We start from the raw sequence: 20,358 nt of genomic DNA, 5'->3' as shown, positions 1-20,358 counted from the left end.
TATGTATTGACCTATATGTGGTGCACGTGTGTAATGGTGTCCCCGCACTCATGAAGTCCGGGGATTTTGCCCTTGCCAGCGTGGGGGCACCTTTGCTAGTGCAAGGCTGTCCTCACACTTAGGACCTTTGCAGCTAGCCTTCAGTATATGGAGGTTAGGCATATGGGTGACTTATAAGTTACTTGAGTGGAGTGAAAATGGCTGTGAAATAGTGTGTGCACTATTTCACTGAGGCTTTAGTGGCAGTCCTGTGAAAGGAATTGTGTGAGCGCCTTATGGGTGGCAAAAGAAATTCTGCAGGTCATAAGGATCTCCTGAAACCCCCAATGCCCTGGGTACCTAGGTGCCATATACTAGGGACTTATAAGGGGGGGTCCAGTGTGCCAATTGGAATTGGAATATGAAGTCACTAAACTATAGTGACTTATTTGGAAGCAGAGAGAGCATAAGCACTGAAGTCTGGTTAGCAGAACTTCAGTGACACAGTTAAGCACTACTGACAACACACACATTAGGCCACAAACTATGAGCACTGGGGTCCTGACCAGTAGGATCCCAGTGAGACAGGTAAAACATACTGACATACAGGTAAAAATTGGAGGTAACATGCTAAGAAAGATGGTACTTTCCTACAGGAAGAATTTAATTTCCCTGTATGTATATGATAAATTGCACACCTGTCATTTATGAGGGTGGTGGTTTTCCTGATGGAGGAGTTGCTCAAAGCTCTACATGTGGGAAAACACTGTCTGCACGGCAAGCACCAATGTACATGGAGTTGGTTGCTTGCCTTATTTCAAATGGCCCTTCCAAATCCATTTAGATCAGGACTGGGTCTGACATGTATATCATTGCCATACTGAACAGGATCAGAAAAGAATACATTTGGCTGACCTTTTTCACATAAATTCATGGTCTAGTTCTGCAATGCTGAGGCATTTAATAGTGTAATTCTGTTATGTGAATGGGCCAAAGACACTCCTTTTGTTTAATCTAACCTTGTCTTTACCTTTCAGATCCACACAGTACTACACTTAATCCTATACCTACTGTACCTGTGGCAACAACAACCACGCCAGAACCAACAACAACAACAACAACAAAAAAGCCAATACCCACAACAATACGAGAGCCAACAACAACCACAACAAGAAAGCCAACAACAACACCAAAAAAAACCACTACGCGTCCACCTATCCCAACCACTAAAGAATCTCACCTAACTAAGCTAACAACAACACTGCCTCATGAGCAAAGCACTATTGCAACATCTTTACCAAAGTTAGTCAGTAGATTGATTCCAACAACCAACTCAATGACAACAACAAAACCAACAACAAAGTCAGTGCCAGCTGCTATCGAAACAACCCCATTACCATCAAAATCTATTACAACATACCCAACAACAAGCTCAAAGGCACCCACAATGCCACACCAAGCAACGATTATGCCACAGCAAACAAGAACCACTACAGAGCTGCCACGTCTTACAATGACTAAAGCCTCTCCGAGACCTCAACTTACCACAACAGCATCTCCACCTAAGACAAGCACAACTGTTGCACTATCTCATTTCAAAACAATCCCTGTGTCAAAAACAACACCAGCAACAGCTACAACAATGCCAGTGCCAATACCCACAACAAAGGCCACAGAGCCACTAACAACCACAACAACATCATCAGAACTGAACCAATCAATACCACTACCAGTGACCACCACAAAAGTACCACTACCTGTGCTGACCACTAAGTCATCTGCACTGCCTAAGCTTACAACAACACCACTGAACCCAAGCACTACTGTAACACTACCACCTGAGCCAAGTACTACAGTGTCAACACATTCTCATACAAGCACAACAATAACACCAAAAGTGTCCACAGCAGCAACAATGCCAAACATTGATCCAACAACTGTAGCAGTTCCAGAGCCACCCAAAACATTAGGCCCACTGCCTAAGCCTAACACAACATCAGCAGTCCTGTTTCTGTCGAACATCACATCAGCAGTACCGTCAGAGGAAACAACTACAGCATCACTATCACCACCTCATCCAGCCACCACAGCAGCACCATCACCTAAACAAACTCCCAAAGCAGCATCCCCGCTGGTGCAAACTACCACAATATCACCACCATCACAGTCAACCGTGACAGCACCACCTCAACCACCATCTGAGCGCACCACAGCACAGCATTTACATAAAATGACAACCACAGTAGCACTCCCCCCTGATCCCATTACTACGTTATTACCACCTGGACAAACCACTTCAATACCACAACCAAGACAAGAGTCAACAACTAAAGAAGCACCACTACTTAGGCCATTCACTACAGAAATACCATCATCAGTCACGCTGATACCTACAGCAGCCTCCCCTATAGTTGAGTCACTCAATACTGTGCCAGGATCTACACCAACAGCAACCACTACGGAAAAATTGTCACCATCTAATACAGCCACAACGGCAGCATCACCTGCTGGGCTAATCACTAAAACATCAGCCCCACCACCTACACAAAACACTGAGGGACCAAAATTGCTTAAGTCAACCACACAAATGGCCCTTTCACCTGAGTCACCTACTAAAACAATACAGCAACTTGATGCAACAACTACAATCTCACAACCCAATGAATTCACTAAAACTGCAGCGCAACCTGAGCCAGCCACAGCTTTAGCTACACCACTGAAGCAAACAATTATAGTAGAAGCATCACAAACACATGAAAAAACCACAGAAGCACAACTGCAAACACTGGCTGAGCTTACCGCAACAGCACAACCACCACAAAAAACAATAACCAGAGCAGCAACATTCCCACCACATGAGAAAGCTACTACATTACCACCACCACCTGAGTTAAACACACCATTGGCCCCACCGCCTGAGCAAACAACTACAACAAAACAACCATCTGAGGTAATTACTACAATTAGTCAACCAAATGAATTAACTACTGCAGCAGTACAACCTAGGACAACGGCTAAATTAGCTCTAACAGTGGAGCCAACTAATAAAGCAGAAACACCAGCACAACCAACCACAATTGCAGTGCTATCCCAAGGGATGATCTCCACAGCTCCATCCTCACCAGCTCATCAAACCACTTCAACACTACCAAATTATAAGTTAACCACCCCAGCAGCACTTTTACCTGAGCTAATCACCACATCAATACCACAGATGCCTGAGTCAGCATCCATAGTACCATCAATTACTACTGCAGTACAGCCTGAGCCAACCACTACATTAGTGCTAGCACTGAAGTCAACAACTAAAACAGCATCTCTGCCACCACATGAAGAAATCACAACAGCAATGCTGCAAACACTGGTTGAGCTTAGCATCACAGCACAACCCCCACAAACAACAAAAACCAGAGTGGCATCGCCCCCACCACCTAAACAAACCGCAACAGTACCACATTCACTTGAGTCAACCATATCAACGACTCCACCAACTAAATTAACAACTACAATAAAGCCATCTGACACAGGGACTACAGGCCCACAACCAAATGAATTGATTACTACAGAAGCACAAACTAAGCAAACAGCTACGTTAGCACCATCACCAAAGTCAACCAGTTCAGTAGCATCACCATGGCCACATGAAGAAACCACAACAACAGAGCTGAAAATACTGACTGAGCTTATCATCACAGCAGCACCACCACAAGAAACAGCAACCAGTGCTGCATCATCCCCATCACCTCATCAAACCACTATGTTACCACCACCAATCGAGTTAACCACACCAGAAGCCGCAACACCGCAACCAACTACTTCAACAAAAAAAACACCTGACTCTACAACTGTAGTCCGAAAACCAAATGGGTTCACTACTATGGGAGCACACACTAGAGTAACCACTATATTAGCTCCAACACTGGAGCCAACTACTAAAGCAGACACACCAGCACAACCACTTGAACATACCACGATGACAGTACCAACCCCTGGGCTAATTTCTACAGGTCCATTCTCACCAGCTAAGACTACAACACCTCCATTACTTAAGTTAACCACACCAGCAGTATCACCACCTGAACAAACCACCAGAGGAACATCACAACCACCTGAGTCAACCACTACAGTACCGCTACCTCATGAATCAACAGCAGGAACAGCACAACCTGAGTCAAAAACTATGGTAGCTCCATCAGAGAGACCAATAACTATAGCAGAATCCACACCACAACCTGAAGAAGTCACAACAGCATTGCTGCAAACACTGGCTGAGATAACTTCTGCGGGATCACAACCACAAGAAGCAACAACCAGAGCAGCAGCATCGAAGCAACATGAGGAAACTACAATAGTACCAGTATCACTTAAGTCAACCACACCAGCAGCCCCACCACCTAAGTCAACAAGTACAATACAACCTCTTGATGCAACCAATACAGTCCAACAACAACATGAATTGACTACTACAGCAGAACAACCTAAGCCGACTACAACATTTGCTGGATCAATGAAGCCAACAACTACAGTAGCATCACCACAGCCACATGAAGAAACCACAACAGTACAGCTGCAAACACTGTCTGAGCTTACCATAACACCACCAAAACCACAAGATGCAACAACCAGATCTGCATCATCCCCACCAACTCAGCAAATCACTACGGTACCACCATCAATTGAGTCTACCACTCCAGAGGCACCATCACCTGAGCCAACTACTACAACCATACAACCACCTGACTCAACCACTGCAGTCCCACAACCAAATGACGTCACTACTACAGCAGAACAACCTGATCCAACCACTACGTTAGGTCTATCACTGACATCAGCAGCTAAAACAGCATCTCTACCACCTCATGAAGAAATCACAACAACACTGCTGCAAACACTGGCTGAGCTTAGCACACCACTACCACCACAAAAAACAACAACCAGGGTAGCATCACCCCCACCACCTGAGCAAACCGCAACAGTACAACATTCACTTGAGTCAACCATATCAGGGACCCCACCACCTAAGTCAACAGCTACAATAAAACCATCTGACACAGGGACTACAGTCCCACAACCAAATGAATCGACTACTACAGAAGTACAACCTAAGCAAACAGCCACATTAGCACCATCACCAAAGTCAACAAGTTCAGTAGCATCACCATGGCCACATGAAGAAACCACAACAACAGAGCTGAAAATACTGACTGAGCTTATCATCACAGCACCGCCACCACAAGAAACAGCAACTAGTGCTGCATCATCCCCACCACCTCATCAAACCACTATGTTACCACCATCAATTGAGTTAACCACACCAGAATCCGCAACACTGGAACCAACTATTTCAACAAAAAAAACACCTGACTCTACAACTGTAGTCCGACAACCAAATGGGTTCACTACTATGGGAGCACACACTAGAGTAACCACTATATTAGCTCCAACACTGGAGCCAACTACTAAAGTAGACACACCAGCACAACCACTTGAACATACCACAATGACAGTACCACCCACTGGGCTAATTTCTACAGCTTCATTCTCACCAGCTAAGACTACAACTACAACACCTCCATTACATAAGTTAACCACACCAGCAGCATCACCACCTGAACAAACCACCAGAAGAACATCTCAACCACCTGAGTCAACCACTACAGTACCGCTACCTCATGAATCAACAGCAGGAACAGCACAACCTGAGTCAAAAACTATGGTAGCTCCATCAGTGAGACCAATAACTATAGCAGCATCCACAACACAACATGACGAAGTCACAACAGCATTGCTGCAAACACTGGCTGAGATAACCTCTGCATCATCACAACCACAAGAAGCAACAACCAGAGCAGCAGCATCGAAGCAACATGAGGAAACTACAATAGTACCAGTATCACTTAAGTCAACCACAGCAGCAGCCCCACCACCTGAGTCAACAAGTACAATAGAACCTCTTGAAGCAACAAATACAGGCCAACAACCAAATGAATTGACTGCTACAGCAGCACAACCTAGGCCGACTACAACATTTGTTCGATCAATGAAGCCAACAACTACAGTAGCATCACCACAGCCACATGAAGAAACCACAACAGTACAGCTGCAAACACTGTCTGAGCTTACCACGACACCACCAAAACCACAAGAAGCAACAACCAGATCTGCATCATCCCCACCAACTCAGCAAATCACTACAGTACCGCCATCAATTGAGTCACCCACACCAGAGGCACCACCACCTGAGCCAACTACTATAACCATACAACCACCTGACTCAACCACTGCAGTCTCACAACCAAATGACGTCACTACTACAGCAGAACAACCTGATCCAACCACTACATTAGGTCTATCACTGACGTCAACAACTAAAGCAGCATCTCTACCACCTCATGAAGAAATCACAACAACACTGCTGCAAACTCTCGCTGAGCTTAGCACAACACAACCACCACAAAAAACAACAATCAGAGTAGCATCCCCCCCACCACCTGAGCAAACCGCAACAGTACAACATTCACTTGAGTCAGCCATATCATGGACCCCACCACCTAAGTCAACAACTACAATAAAACCATCTGACACAGGGACTACAGTCCCACATCCAAATGAATCTACTACTACAGAAGCACAACCTAAGCAAACAGTAACGTTAGCGCCATCACCAAAGTCAACCAGTACACTAGCATCACCATGGCCACATGAAGAAACCACAACAACAGAGCTGAAAAAACGGACTGATCTTATCATCACAGCACCACCACCACAAGAAACAGCAACCAGTGCTGCATCATCCCCACCACCTCATCAAACCACTATGTTACCACCATCAATTGAGTTAACCACACCAGAAGCCGCAACACTAGAACCAACTACTTCAACAAAAAAAACACCTGACTCTACAACTGTAGTCCGACAACCAAATGGGTTCACTACTATGGGAGCACAAACTAGAGTAACCACTATATTAGCTCCAACACTGGAGCCAACTACTAAAGTAGACACACCAGCACAACCACTTGAACATACCACAATGACAGTACCACCCACTGGGCTAATTTCTATAGCTCCATTCTCACCAGCTAAGACTACAACTACAACACCTCCATTACTTAAGTTAACCACACCAGCAGCATCACCACCTGAAGAAACCACCAGAAGAACATCTCAACCACCTGAGTCAACCACTACAGTACCGCTACCTCATGAATCAACAGCAGGAACAGCACAACCTGAGTCAAAAACTATGGTAGCTCCATCAGTGAGACCAATAACTATAGCAGCATCCACAACACAACATGAGGAAGTCACAACAGCATTGCTGCAAACACTGGCTGAGATAACCTCTGCAGCATCACAACCACAAGAAGCAACAATCAGAGCAGCAGCATTGAAGCAACATGAGGAAACTACAATAGTACCAGTATCACTTAAGTCAACCACAGCAGCAGCCCCACCACCTAAGTCAACAAGTACAATAGAACCTCTCGAAGCAACAAATACAGGCCAACAACCAAATGAATTGACTGCTACAGCAGCACAACCTAGGCCGACTACAACATTTGTTCGATCAATGAAGCCAACAACCACAGTAGCATCACCACAACCACATGAAGAAACCACAACAGTACAGCTGCAAACACTGTCTGAGCTTACCACGACACTACCAAAACCACAAGAAGCAACAACCAGATCTACATCATCTCCACCAACTCAGCAAATCATTACAGTACCACCATCAATTGAGTCACCCACACCAGAGGCACCACCACCTGAGCCACCTACTATTACCATACAACCACCTGACTCAACCACTGCAGTCTCACAACCAAATGACGTCACTACTACAGCAGAACAACCTGATCCAGCCACTACATTAGGTCTATCACTGACGTCAACAACTAAAGCAGCATCTATACCACCTCATGAAGAAATCTCAACAACACTGCTGCAAACTCTCGCTGAGCTTAGCACAACACAACCACCACAAAAAACAACAACCAGAGTAGCATCACCCCCACCACCTGAGCAAACCGCAACAGTACAACATTCACTTGAGTCAGCCATATCATGGACCCCACCACCTAAGTCAACAACTACAATAAAACCATCTGACACAGGGACTACAGTCACACTTCCTAATGAATCGACTACTACAGAAGCACAACCTAAGCAAACAGTAACGTTAGCGCCATCACCAAAGTCAACCAGTACACTAGCATCACCATGGCCACATGAAGAAACCACAACAACAGAGCTGAAAAAACAGACTGATCTTATCATCACAGCACCACCACCACAAGAAACAGCAACCAGTGCTGCATCATCCCCACCACCTCATCAAACCACTATGTTACCACCATCAATTGAGTTAACCACACCAGAAGCCGCAAGACTAGAACCAACTACTTCAACAAAAAAAACACCTGACTCTACAACTGTAGTCCGACAACCAAATGGGTTCACTACTATGGGAGCACAAACTAGAGTAACCACTATATTAGCTCCAACACTGGAGCCAACTACTAAAGTAGACACACCAGCACAACCACTTGAACATACCACAATGACAGTACAACCGACTGGGCTAATTTCTACAGCTCCATTCTCACCAGCTAAGACTACAACTACAACACCTCCATTACTTAAGTTAACCACACCAGCAGCATCACCACCTGAACAAACCACCAGAAGAACATCTCAACCACCTGAGTCAACCACTACAGTACCGCTACCTCATGAATCAACAGCAGGAACAGCACAACCTGAGTCAAAAACTATGGTAGCTCCATCAGTGAGACCAATAACTATTGCAGCATCCACAACACAACATGAGGAAGTCACAACAGCATTGCTGCAAACACTGGCTGAGATAACCTCTGCAGCATCACAACCACAAGAAGCAACAACCAGAGCAGCAGCATCGAAGCAACATGAGGAAACTACAATAGTACCAGTATCACTTAAGTCAACCACAGCAGCAGCCCCACCACCTAAGTCAACAAGTACAATAGAACCTCTTGAAGCAACAAATACAGGCCAACAACCAAATGAATTGACTGCTACAGCAGCACAACCTAGGCCGACTACAACATTTGTTCGATCAATGAAGCCAACAACCACAGTAGCATCACCACAGCCACATGAAGAAACCACAACAGTACAGCTGCAAACACTGTCTGAGCTTACCACGACACTACCAAAACCACAAGAAGCAACAACCAGATCTGCATCATCCCCACCAACTCAGCAAATCATTACAGTACCGCCATCAATTGAGTCACCCACACCAGAGGCACCACCACCTGAGCCAACTACTATAACCATACAACCACCTGACTCAACCACTGCAGTCCCACAACCAAATGACGTCACTACTACAGCAGAACAACCTGATCCAACCACTACATTAGGTCTATCACTGACGTCAACAACTAAAACAGCATCTCTACCACCTCATGAAGAAATCACAACAACACTGCTGCAAACTCTGGCTGAGCTTAGCACAACACAACCACCACAAAAAACAACAACCCGAGTAGCATCACCCTCACCACCTGAGCAAACCGCAACACTACAACATTCACTGGAGTCAGCCATATCATGGACCCCACCACCTAAGTCAACAACTACAATAAAACCATCTGACACACTGACTACAGTCCCACAACCAAATGAATCGACTACTACAGAAGCACAACCTAAGCAAACAGCAACGTTAGCGCCATCACCAAAGTCAACCAGTACACTAGCATCACCATGGCCACATGAAGAAACCACAACAACAGAGCTGAAAAAACTGACTGATCTTATCATCACAGCACCACCACCACAAGAAACAGCAACCAGTGCTGAATCATCCCCTCCACCTCATCAAACCACTATGTTACCACCATCAATTGAGTTAACCACACCAGAAGCCGCAACACTAGAACCAACTACTTCAACAAAAGAAACACGTGACTCTACAACTGTAGTCCGACAACCAAATGGTTTCATTACTATGGGAGCACAAACTAGAGTAACCACTATATTAGCTCCAACACTGGAGCCAACTGCTAAAGCAGACACACCAGCACAACCACTTGAACATACCACAATGACAGTACCACCCCCTGGGCTAATTTCTACAGCTCCATTCTCACCAGCTAAGAGTACAACTACAATACCTCTATTACTTAAGTTAACCACACCAGCAGTACCATCACCCGAACAAACCACCAGAACAACATCACAACCACCTGAGTCAACCACTGCAGTACCACTATCACATGAATCAACTGCAGGAGCAGCACAACCTGAGCCACAAACTACGGTAGCTCCATTTGTGAGACCAAAAACTATAGCAGCTTCAACACCACAATATGAAGAAGTCACAACAACACTGCTGCAAACACAGGCTGAGTTAACTTCTGCAGAATCACAACCACAAGAAACAACAACCAGAGCAGCAGCATCAAAGCAACATGAGGAAACTACAATAGTACCAGTATCACTTAAGTCAACCACACCAGCAGCCCCACCACCTAAGTCAACAAGTACAATACAACCTCTTGATGCAACAAATACAGTCCAACAACCACATGAATTGACTACTACAGCAGAACAACCTAAGCCGACTACAACATTTGCTGGATCAATTAAGCCAACAACTACAGTAGCATCATCACAGCCACATGAAGAAACCACAACAGTACAGCTGCAAACACTGTCTGAGCTTACCATGACACCACCTAAACCACAAGAAGCAACAACCAGTGCTGAATCATCCCCACCACCTCATCAAACCACTATGTTACCATCATCAATTGAGTTAACCACACCAGAAGCCGCAACACTAGAACCAACTACTTCAACAAAAAAAACACCTGACTCTACAACTGTAGTCCGACAACCAAATGGGTTCATTACTATGGGAGCACAAACTAGAGTAACCACTATATTAGCTCCAACACTGGAGCCAACTGCTAAAGCAGACACACCAGTGCAACCAGTTGAACATACCACAATGACAGTACCATCCCCTGGGCTAATTTCTACAGCTTCATTCTCACCAGCTAAGAGTGCAACTACAATACCTCTATTACTTAAGTTAACCACACCAGCAGCATCACCACCTGAACAAACCACCAGAAGAACATCTCAACCACCTGAGTCAACCACTACAGTACCGCTACCTCATGAATCAACAGCAGGAACAGCACAACCTGAGTCAAAAACTATGGTAGCTCCATCAGTGAGACCAATAACTATAGCAGCATCCACAACACAACATGCGGAAGTCACTACAGCATTGCTGCAAACACTGGCTGAGATAACCTCTGCATCATCACAACCACAAGAAGCAACAACCAGAGCAGCAGCATCGAAGCAACATGAGGAAACTACAATAGTACCTGTATCACTTAGGTCAACCACAGCAGCAGCCCCACCACCTAAGTCAACAAGTACAATAGAACCTCTCGAAGCAACAAATACAGGCCAACAACCAAATGAATTGACTGCAACAGCAGCACAACCTAGGCCGACTACAACATTTGTTCGATCAATGAAGCCAACAACTACAGTAGCATCACCACAGCCACATGAAGAAACCACAACAGTACAGCTGCAAACACTGTCTGAGCTTACCACAACACTACCAAAACCACAAGAAGCAACAACCAGATCTGCATCATCCCCACCAACTGAGCAAATCATTACAGTACCACCATCAATTGAGTCACCCACACCAGAGGCACCACCACCTGAGCCAACTACTATAACCATACAACCACCTGACTCAACCACTGCAGTCCCACAACCAAATGATGTCACTACTACAGCAGAACAACCTGATCCAACCACTACATTAGGTCTATCACTGACGTCAACAACTAAAGCAGCATCTCTACCACCTCATGAAGAAATCACAACAACACTGCTGCAAACTCTGGCTGAGCTTAGCACAACACAACCACCACAAAAAACAACAACCAGAGTAGCATCACCCCCACCACCTGAGCAAACCGCAACACTACAACATTCACTTGAGTCAGCCATATCATGGACCCCACCACCTAACTCAACAACTACAATAAAACCATCTGACACAGAGACTACAGTCCCACAACCAAATGAATCGACTACTACAGAAGCACAACCTAAGCAAACAGCAACGTTAGCGCCATCACCAAAGTCAACCAGTACACTAGCATCACCATGGCCACATGAAGAAACCACAACAACAGAGCTGAAAAAACTGACTGATCTTATCATCACAGCACCACCACCAGAAGAAACAGCAACCAGTGCTGAATCATCCCCACCACCTCATCAAACCACTATGTTACCACCGTCAATTGAGTTAACCACACCAGAAGCCGCAAGACTAGAACCAACTACTTCAACAAAAAAAACACCTGACTCTACAACTGTAGTCCGACAACCAAATGGGTTCACTACTATGGGAGCACAAACTAGAGTAACCACTATATTAGCTCCAACACTGGAGCCAACTACTAAAGTAGACACACCAGCACAACCACTTGAACATACCACAATGACAGTACCACCCCCTGGGCTAATTTCTACAGCTCCATTCTCACCAGCTAAGAGTACAACTACAATACCTCTATTACTTAAGTTAACCACACCAGCAGTACCATCACCCGAACAAACCACCAGAACAACATCACAACCACCTGAGTCAACCACTGCAGTACCACTATCACATGAATCAACTGCAGGAGCAGCACAACCTGAGCCACAAACTACGGTAGCTCCATTTGTGAGACCAAAAACTATAGCAGCTTCAACACCACAATATGAAGAAGTCACAACAACACTGCTGCAAACACAGGCTGAGTTAACTTCTGCAGAATCACAACCACAAGAAACAACAACCAGAGCAGCAGCATCAAAGCAACATGAGGAAACTACAATAGTACCAGTATCACTTAAGTCAACCACACCAGCAGCCCCACCACCTAAGTCAACAAGTACAATACAACCTCTTGATGCAACAAATACAGTCCAACAACCACATGAATTGACTACTACAGCAGAACAACCTAAGCCGACTACAACATTTGCTGGATCAATTAAGCCAACAACTACAGTAGCATCATCACAGCCACATGAAGAAACCACAACAGTACAGCTGCAAACACTGTCTGAGCTTACCATGACACCACCTAAACCACAAGAAGCAACAACCAGTGCTGAATCATCCCCACCACCTCATCAAACCACTATGTTACCATCATCAATTGAGTTAACCACACCAGAAGCCGCAACACTAGAACCAACTACTTCAACAAAAAAAACACCTGACTCTACAACTGTAGTCCGACAACCAAATGGGTTCATTACTATGGGAGCACAAACTAGAGTAACCACTATATTAGCTCCAACACTGGAGCCAACTGCTAAAGCAGACACACCAGTGCAACCAGTTGAACATACCACAATGACAGTACCACCCCCTGGGCTAATTTCTACAGCTTCATTCTCACCAGCTAAGAGTGCAACTACAATACCTCTATTACTTAAGTTAACCACACCAGCAGCATCACCACCTGAACAAACCACCAGAAGAACATCTCAACCACCTGAGTCAACCACTACAGTACCGCTACCTCATGAATCAACAGCAGGAACAGCACAACCTGAGTCAAAAACTATGGTAGCTCCATCAGTGAGACCAATAACTATAGCAGCATCCACAACACAACATGCGGAAGTCACTACAGCATTGCTGCAAACACTGGCTGAGATAACCTCTGCATCATCACAACCACAAGAAGCAACAACCAGAGCAGCAGCATCGAAGCAACATGAGGAAACTACAATAGTACCTGTATCACTTAGGTCAACCACAGCAGCAGCCCCACCACCTAAGTCAACAAGTACAATAGAACCTCTCGAAGCAACAAATACAGGCCAACAACCAAATGAATTGACTGCAACAGCAGCACAACCTAGGCCGACTACAACATTTGTTCGATCAATGAAGCCAACAACTACAGTAGCATCACCACAGCCACATGAAGAAACCACAACAGTACAGCTGCAAACACTGTCTGAGCTTACCACAACACTACCAAAACCACAAGAAGCAACAACCAGATCTGCATCATCCCCACCAACTGAGCAAATCATTACAGTACCACCATCAATTGAGTCACCCACACCAGAGGCACCACCACCTGAGCCAACTACTATAACCATACAACCACCTGACTCAACCACTGCAGTCCCACAACCAAATGATGTCACTACTACAGCAGAACAACCTGATCCAACCACTACATTAGGTCTATCACTGACGTCAACAACTAAAGCAGCATCTCTACCACCTCATGAAGAAATCACAACAACACTGCTGCAAACTCTGGCTGAGCTTAGCACAACACAACCACCACAAAAAACAACAACCAGAGTAGCATCACCCCCACCACCTGAGCAAACCGCAACACTACAACATTCACTTGAGTCAGCCATATCATGGACCCCACCACCTAACTCAACAACTACAATAAAACCATCTGACACAGAGACTACAGTCCCACAACCAAATGAATCGACTACTACAGAAGCACAACCTAAGCAAACAGCAACGTTAGCGCCATCACCAAAGTCAACCAGTACACTAGCATCACCATGGCCACATGAAGAAACCACAACAGAGCTGAAAAAACTGACTGATCTTATCATCACAGCACCACCACCAGAAGAAACAGCAACCAGTGCTGAATCATCCCCACCACCTCATCAAACCACTATGTTACCACCATCAATTGAGTTAACCACACCAGAAGCCGCAACACTAGAACCAACTACTTCAACAAAAAAAACACCTGACTCTACAACTGTAGTCCGACAACCAAATGGTTTCATTACTATGGGAGCACAAACTAGAGTAACCACTATATTAGCTCCAACACTGGAGCCAACTGCAAAAGCAGACACACCAGCACAACCACTTGAACATACCACAATGACAGTACCACCCCCAGGGCTAATTTCTACCGCTCCATTCTCACCAACTAAGAGTGCAACTACAATACCTCCATTACTTAAGTTAACCACACCAGCAGTACCATCACCCGAACAAACCACCAGAACAACATCACAACCACCTGAGTCAACCACTGCAGTACCACTATCACATGAATCAACTGCAGGAACAGTACAACCTGAGCTACAAACTACGGTAGCTCCATCACTGAGACCAAAAACTATAGCAGCTTCAACACCACAATATGAAGAAGTCACAACAGCACTGCTGCAAACACAGGCTGAGTTAACTTCTGCAGGATCACAACCACAAGGAGCAACAACCAGAGCAGCAGCATCGAAGCAACATGAGGAAACTACAATAGTACCAGTATCACTTAAGTCAACCACAGCAGCAGCCCCACCACCTAAGTCAACAAGTACAATAGAACCTCTTGAAGCAACAAATACAGGCCAACAACCAAATGAATTGACTGCTACAGCAGCACAACCTAGGCCGACTACAACATTTGTTCGATCAATGAAGCCAACAACCACAGTAGCATCACCACAGCCACATGAAGAAACCACAACAGTACAGCTGCAAACACTGTCTGAGCTTACCACGACACTACCAAAACCACAAGAAGCAACAACCAGATCTGCATCATCCCCACCAACTCAGCAAATCATTACAGTACCGCCATCAATTGAGTCACCCACACCAGAGGCACCACCACCTGAGCCAACTACTATAACCATACAACCACCTGACTCAACCACTGCAGTCCCACAACCAAATGACGTCACTACTACAGCAGAACAACCTGATCCAACCACTACATTAGGTCTATCACTGACGTCAACAACTAAAACAGCATCTCTACCACCTCATGAAGAAATCACAACAACACTGCTGCAAACTCTGGCTGAGCTTAGCACAACACAACCACCACAAAAAACAACAACCCGAGTAGCATCACCCTCACCACCTGAGCAAACCGCAACACTACAACATTCACTGGAGTCAGCCATATCATGGACCCCACCACCTAAGTCAACAACTACAATAAAACCATCTGACACAGTGACTACAGTCCCACAACCAAATGAATCGACTACTACAGAAGCACAACCTAAGCAAACAGCAACGTTAGCGCCATCACCAAAGTCAACCAGTACACTAGCATCACCATGGCCACATGAAGAAACCACAACAACAGAGCTGAAAAAACTGACTGATCTTATCATCACAGCACCACCACCACAAGAAACAGCAACCAGTGCTGAATCATCCCCTCCACCTCATCAAACCACTATGTTACCACCATCAATTGAGTTAACCACACCAGAAGCCGCAACACTAGAACCAACTACTTCAACAAAAAAAACACGTGACTCTACAACTGTAGTCCGACAACCAAATGGTTTCATTACTATGGGAGCACAAACTAGAATAACCACTATATTAGCTCCAACACTGGAGCCAACTGCTAAAGCAGACACACCAGCACAACCACTTGAACATACCACAATGACAGTACCACCCCCTGGGCTAATTTCTACAGCTCCATTCTCACCAGCTAAGAGTACAACTACAATACCTCTATTACTTAAGTTAACCACACCAGCAGTACCATCACCCGAACAAACCACCAGAACAACATCACAACCACCTGAGTCAACCACTGCAGTACCACTATCACATGAATCAACTGCAGGAGCAGCACAACCTGAGCCACAAACTACGGTAGCTCCATTTGTGAGACCAAAAACTATAGCAGCTTCAACACCACAATATGAAGAAGTCACAACAACACTGCTGCAAACACAGGCTGAGTTAACTTCTGCAGAATCACAACCACAAGAAACAACAACCAGAGCAGCAGCATCAAAGCAACATGAGGAAACTACAATAGTACCAGTATCACTTAAGTCAACCACACCAGCAGCCCCACCACCTAAGTCAACAAGTACAATACAACCTCTTGATGCAACAAATACAGTCCAACAACCACATGAATTGACTACTACAGCAGAACAACCTAAGCCGACTACAACATTTGCTGGATCAATTAAGCCAACAACTACAGTAGCATCATCACAGCCACATGAAGAAACCACAACAGTACAGCTGCAAACACTGTCTGAGCTTACCATGACACCACCTAAACCACAAGAAGCAACAACCAGTGCTGAATCATCCCCACCACCTCATCAAACCACTATGTTACCATCATCAATTGAGTTAACCACACCAGAAGCCGCAACACTAGAACCAACTACTTCAACAAAAAAAACACCTGACTCTACAACTGTAGTCCGACAACCAAATGGGTTCATTACTATGGGAGCACAAACTAGAGTAACCACTATATTAGCTCCAACACTGGAGCCAACTGCTAAAGCAGACACACCAGTGCAACCAGTTGAACATACCACAATGACAGTACCACCCCCTGGGCTAATTTCTACAGCTTCATTCTCACCAGCTAAGAGTGCAACTACAATACCTCTATTACTTAAGTTAACCACACCAGCAGCATCACCACCTGAACAAACCACCAGAAGAACATCTCAACCACCTGAGTCAACCACTACAGTACCGCTACCTCATGAATCAACAGCAGGAACAGCACAACCTGAGTCAAAAACTATGGTAGCTCCATCAGTGAGACCAATAACTATAGCAGCATCCACAACACAACATGCGGAAGTCACTACAGCATTGCTGCAAACACTGGCTGAGATAACCTCTGCATCATCACAACCACAAGAAGCAACAACCAGAGCAGCAGCATCGAAGCAACATGAGGAAACTACAATAGTACCTGTATCACTTAGGTCAACCACAGCAGCAGCCCCACCACCTAAGTCAACAAGTACAATAGAACCTCTCGAAGCAACAAATACAGGCCAACAACCAAATGAATTGACTGCAACAGCAGCACAACCTAGGCCGACTACAACATTTGTTCGATCAATGAAGCCAACAACTACAGTAGCATCACCACAGCCACATGAAGAAACCACAACAGTACAGCTGCAAACACTGTCTGAGCTTACCACAACACTACCAAAACCACAAGAAGCAACAACCAGATCTGCATCATCCCCACCAACTGAGCAAATCATTACAGTACCACCATCAATTGAGTCACCCACACCAGAGGCACCACCACCTGAGCCAACTACTATAACCATACAACCACCTGACTCAACCACTGCAGTCCCACAACCAAATGATGTCACTACTACAGCAGAACAACCTGATCCAACCACTACATTAGGTCTATCACTGACGTCAACAACTAAAGCAGCATCTCTACCACCTCATGAAGAAATCACAACAACACTGCTGCAAACTCTGGCTGAGCTTAGCACAACACAACCACCACAAAAAACAACAACCAGAGTAGCATCACCCCCACCACCTGAGCAAACCGCAACACTACAACATTCACTTGAGTCAGCCATATCATGGACCCCACCACCTAACTCAACAACTACAATAAAACCATCTGACACAGAGACTACAGTCCCACAACCAAATGAATCGACTACTACAGAAGCACAACCTAAGCAAACAGCAACGTTAGCGCCATCACCAAAGTCAACCAGTACACTAGCATCACCATGGCCACATGAAGAAACCACAACAACAGAGCTGAAAAAACTGACTGATCTTATCATCACAGCACCACCACCAGAAGAAACAGCAACCAGTGCTGAATCATCCCCACCACCTCATCAAACCACTATGTTACCACCATCAATTGAGTTAACCACACCAGAAGCCGCAACACTAGAACCAACTACTTCAACAAAAAAAACACCTGACTCTACAACTGTAGTCCGACAACCAAATGGTTTCATTACTATGGGAGCACAAACTAGAGTAACCACTATATTAGCTCCAACACTGGAGCCAACTGCTAAAGCAGACACACCAGCACAACCACTTGAACATACCACAATGACAGTACCACCCCCAGGGCTAATTTCTACCGCTCCATTCTCACCAACTAAGAGTGCAACTACAATACCTCCATTACTTAAGTTAACCACACCAGCAGTACCATCACCCGAACAAACCACCAGAACAACATCACAACCACCTGAGTCAACCACTGCAGTACCACTATCACATGAATCAACTGCAGGAACAGTACAACCTGAGCTACAAACTACGGTAGCTCCATCACTGAGACCAAAAACTATAGCAGCTTCAACACCACAATATGAAGAAGTCACAACAGCACTGCTGCAAACACAGGCTGAGTTAACTTCTGCAGGATCACAACCACAAGAAACAACAACCAGAGCAGCAGCATCGAAGCAACATGAGGAAACTACAATAGTACCAGTATCACTTAAGTCAACCACATCAGCAGCCCCACCACCTAAGTCAACAAGTACAATACAACCTCTTGATGCAACAAATACAGTCCAACAACCACATGAATTGACTACTACAGCAGAACAACCTAAGCCGACTACAACATTTGCTGGATCAATTAAGCCAACAACTACAGTAGCATCATCACAGCCACATGAAGAAACCACAACAATACAGCTGCAAACATTGTCTGAGCTTACCATGACACCACCAAAACCACAAGAAGCAACAACCAGATCTGGATCACCCCCACCAACTCAGCAAATCACTACGGTACCACCATCAATTGAGTCTACCAAACCAGAGGCACCACCACCTGAGCCAGCTACCACAACCATACAACCACCTGACTCAACCACTGCAGTCCCACAACCAAATGACGTCACTACTACAGCAGAACAACCTGATCCAACCACTATGTTAGGTCTATCACTGACGTCAGCAACTAAAACAGCATCTCTACCACCTCATGAAGAAATCACAACAACACTGCTGCAAACACTGGCTGAGCTTAGCACATCACAACCACCACAAAACACAACAACCAGAGTAGCATCACCCCCACCACCTGAGCAAACCGCAACAGTACAACATTCACATGAGTCAACCATATCAGGGACCCCACCACCTAAGTCAACAGCTACAATAAAACCATCTGACACAGAGACTACAGTCCCACAACCAAATGAATCGACTACTACAGAAGCACAACCTAAGCAAACAGCTACGTTAGCACCATCACCAAAGTCAACAAGTTCAGTGGCATCACCATTTCCACATGAAGAAACCACAACAGAGCTGAAAATACTGACTGAGCTTATCATCACAGCACCACCACCACAAGAAACAGCAACCAGTGCTGCATCATCCCCACCACCTCATCAAACCACTATGTTACCACCATCAATTGAGTTAACCACACCAGAAGCCGCAACACTGGAACCAACTATTTCAACAAAAAAAACATCTGACTCTACAACTGTAGTCTGACAACCAAATGG

The 20,358-nt window shown here is 45.2% G+C and overlaps 1 protein-coding gene across 1 annotated transcript in view; it reads left to right on the top strand.

Annotated features, from left to right (window-relative positions):
- The window catches only part of LOC138284827 (mucin-17-like), a 94,963-nt gene extending 74,615 nt beyond the window's left edge, over window positions 1-20,348 (top strand). The window contains exon 3 of the mRNA XM_069224013.1: window positions 1,017-20,348. Coding sequence (XP_069080114.1) covers window positions 1,017-20,347 — 19,331 coding nt within the window. The 3' untranslated portion in view covers window position 20,348. The remainder of the gene's footprint in view (window positions 1-1,016) is intronic.
- The last annotated feature ends 10 nt before the right edge of the window (window positions 20,349-20,358 follow it).

Source organism: Pleurodeles waltl, chromosome 3_1 (assembly GCF_031143425.1).
Source record: "Pleurodeles waltl isolate 20211129_DDA chromosome 3_1, aPleWal1.hap1.20221129, whole genome shotgun sequence".
Lineage (NCBI taxonomy): Eukaryota > Metazoa > Chordata > Amphibia > Caudata > Salamandridae > Pleurodeles > Pleurodeles waltl.
Note: the sequence above shows the minus strand (reverse complement) of the source record. Positions and strands in the feature narration are given on the sequence as shown.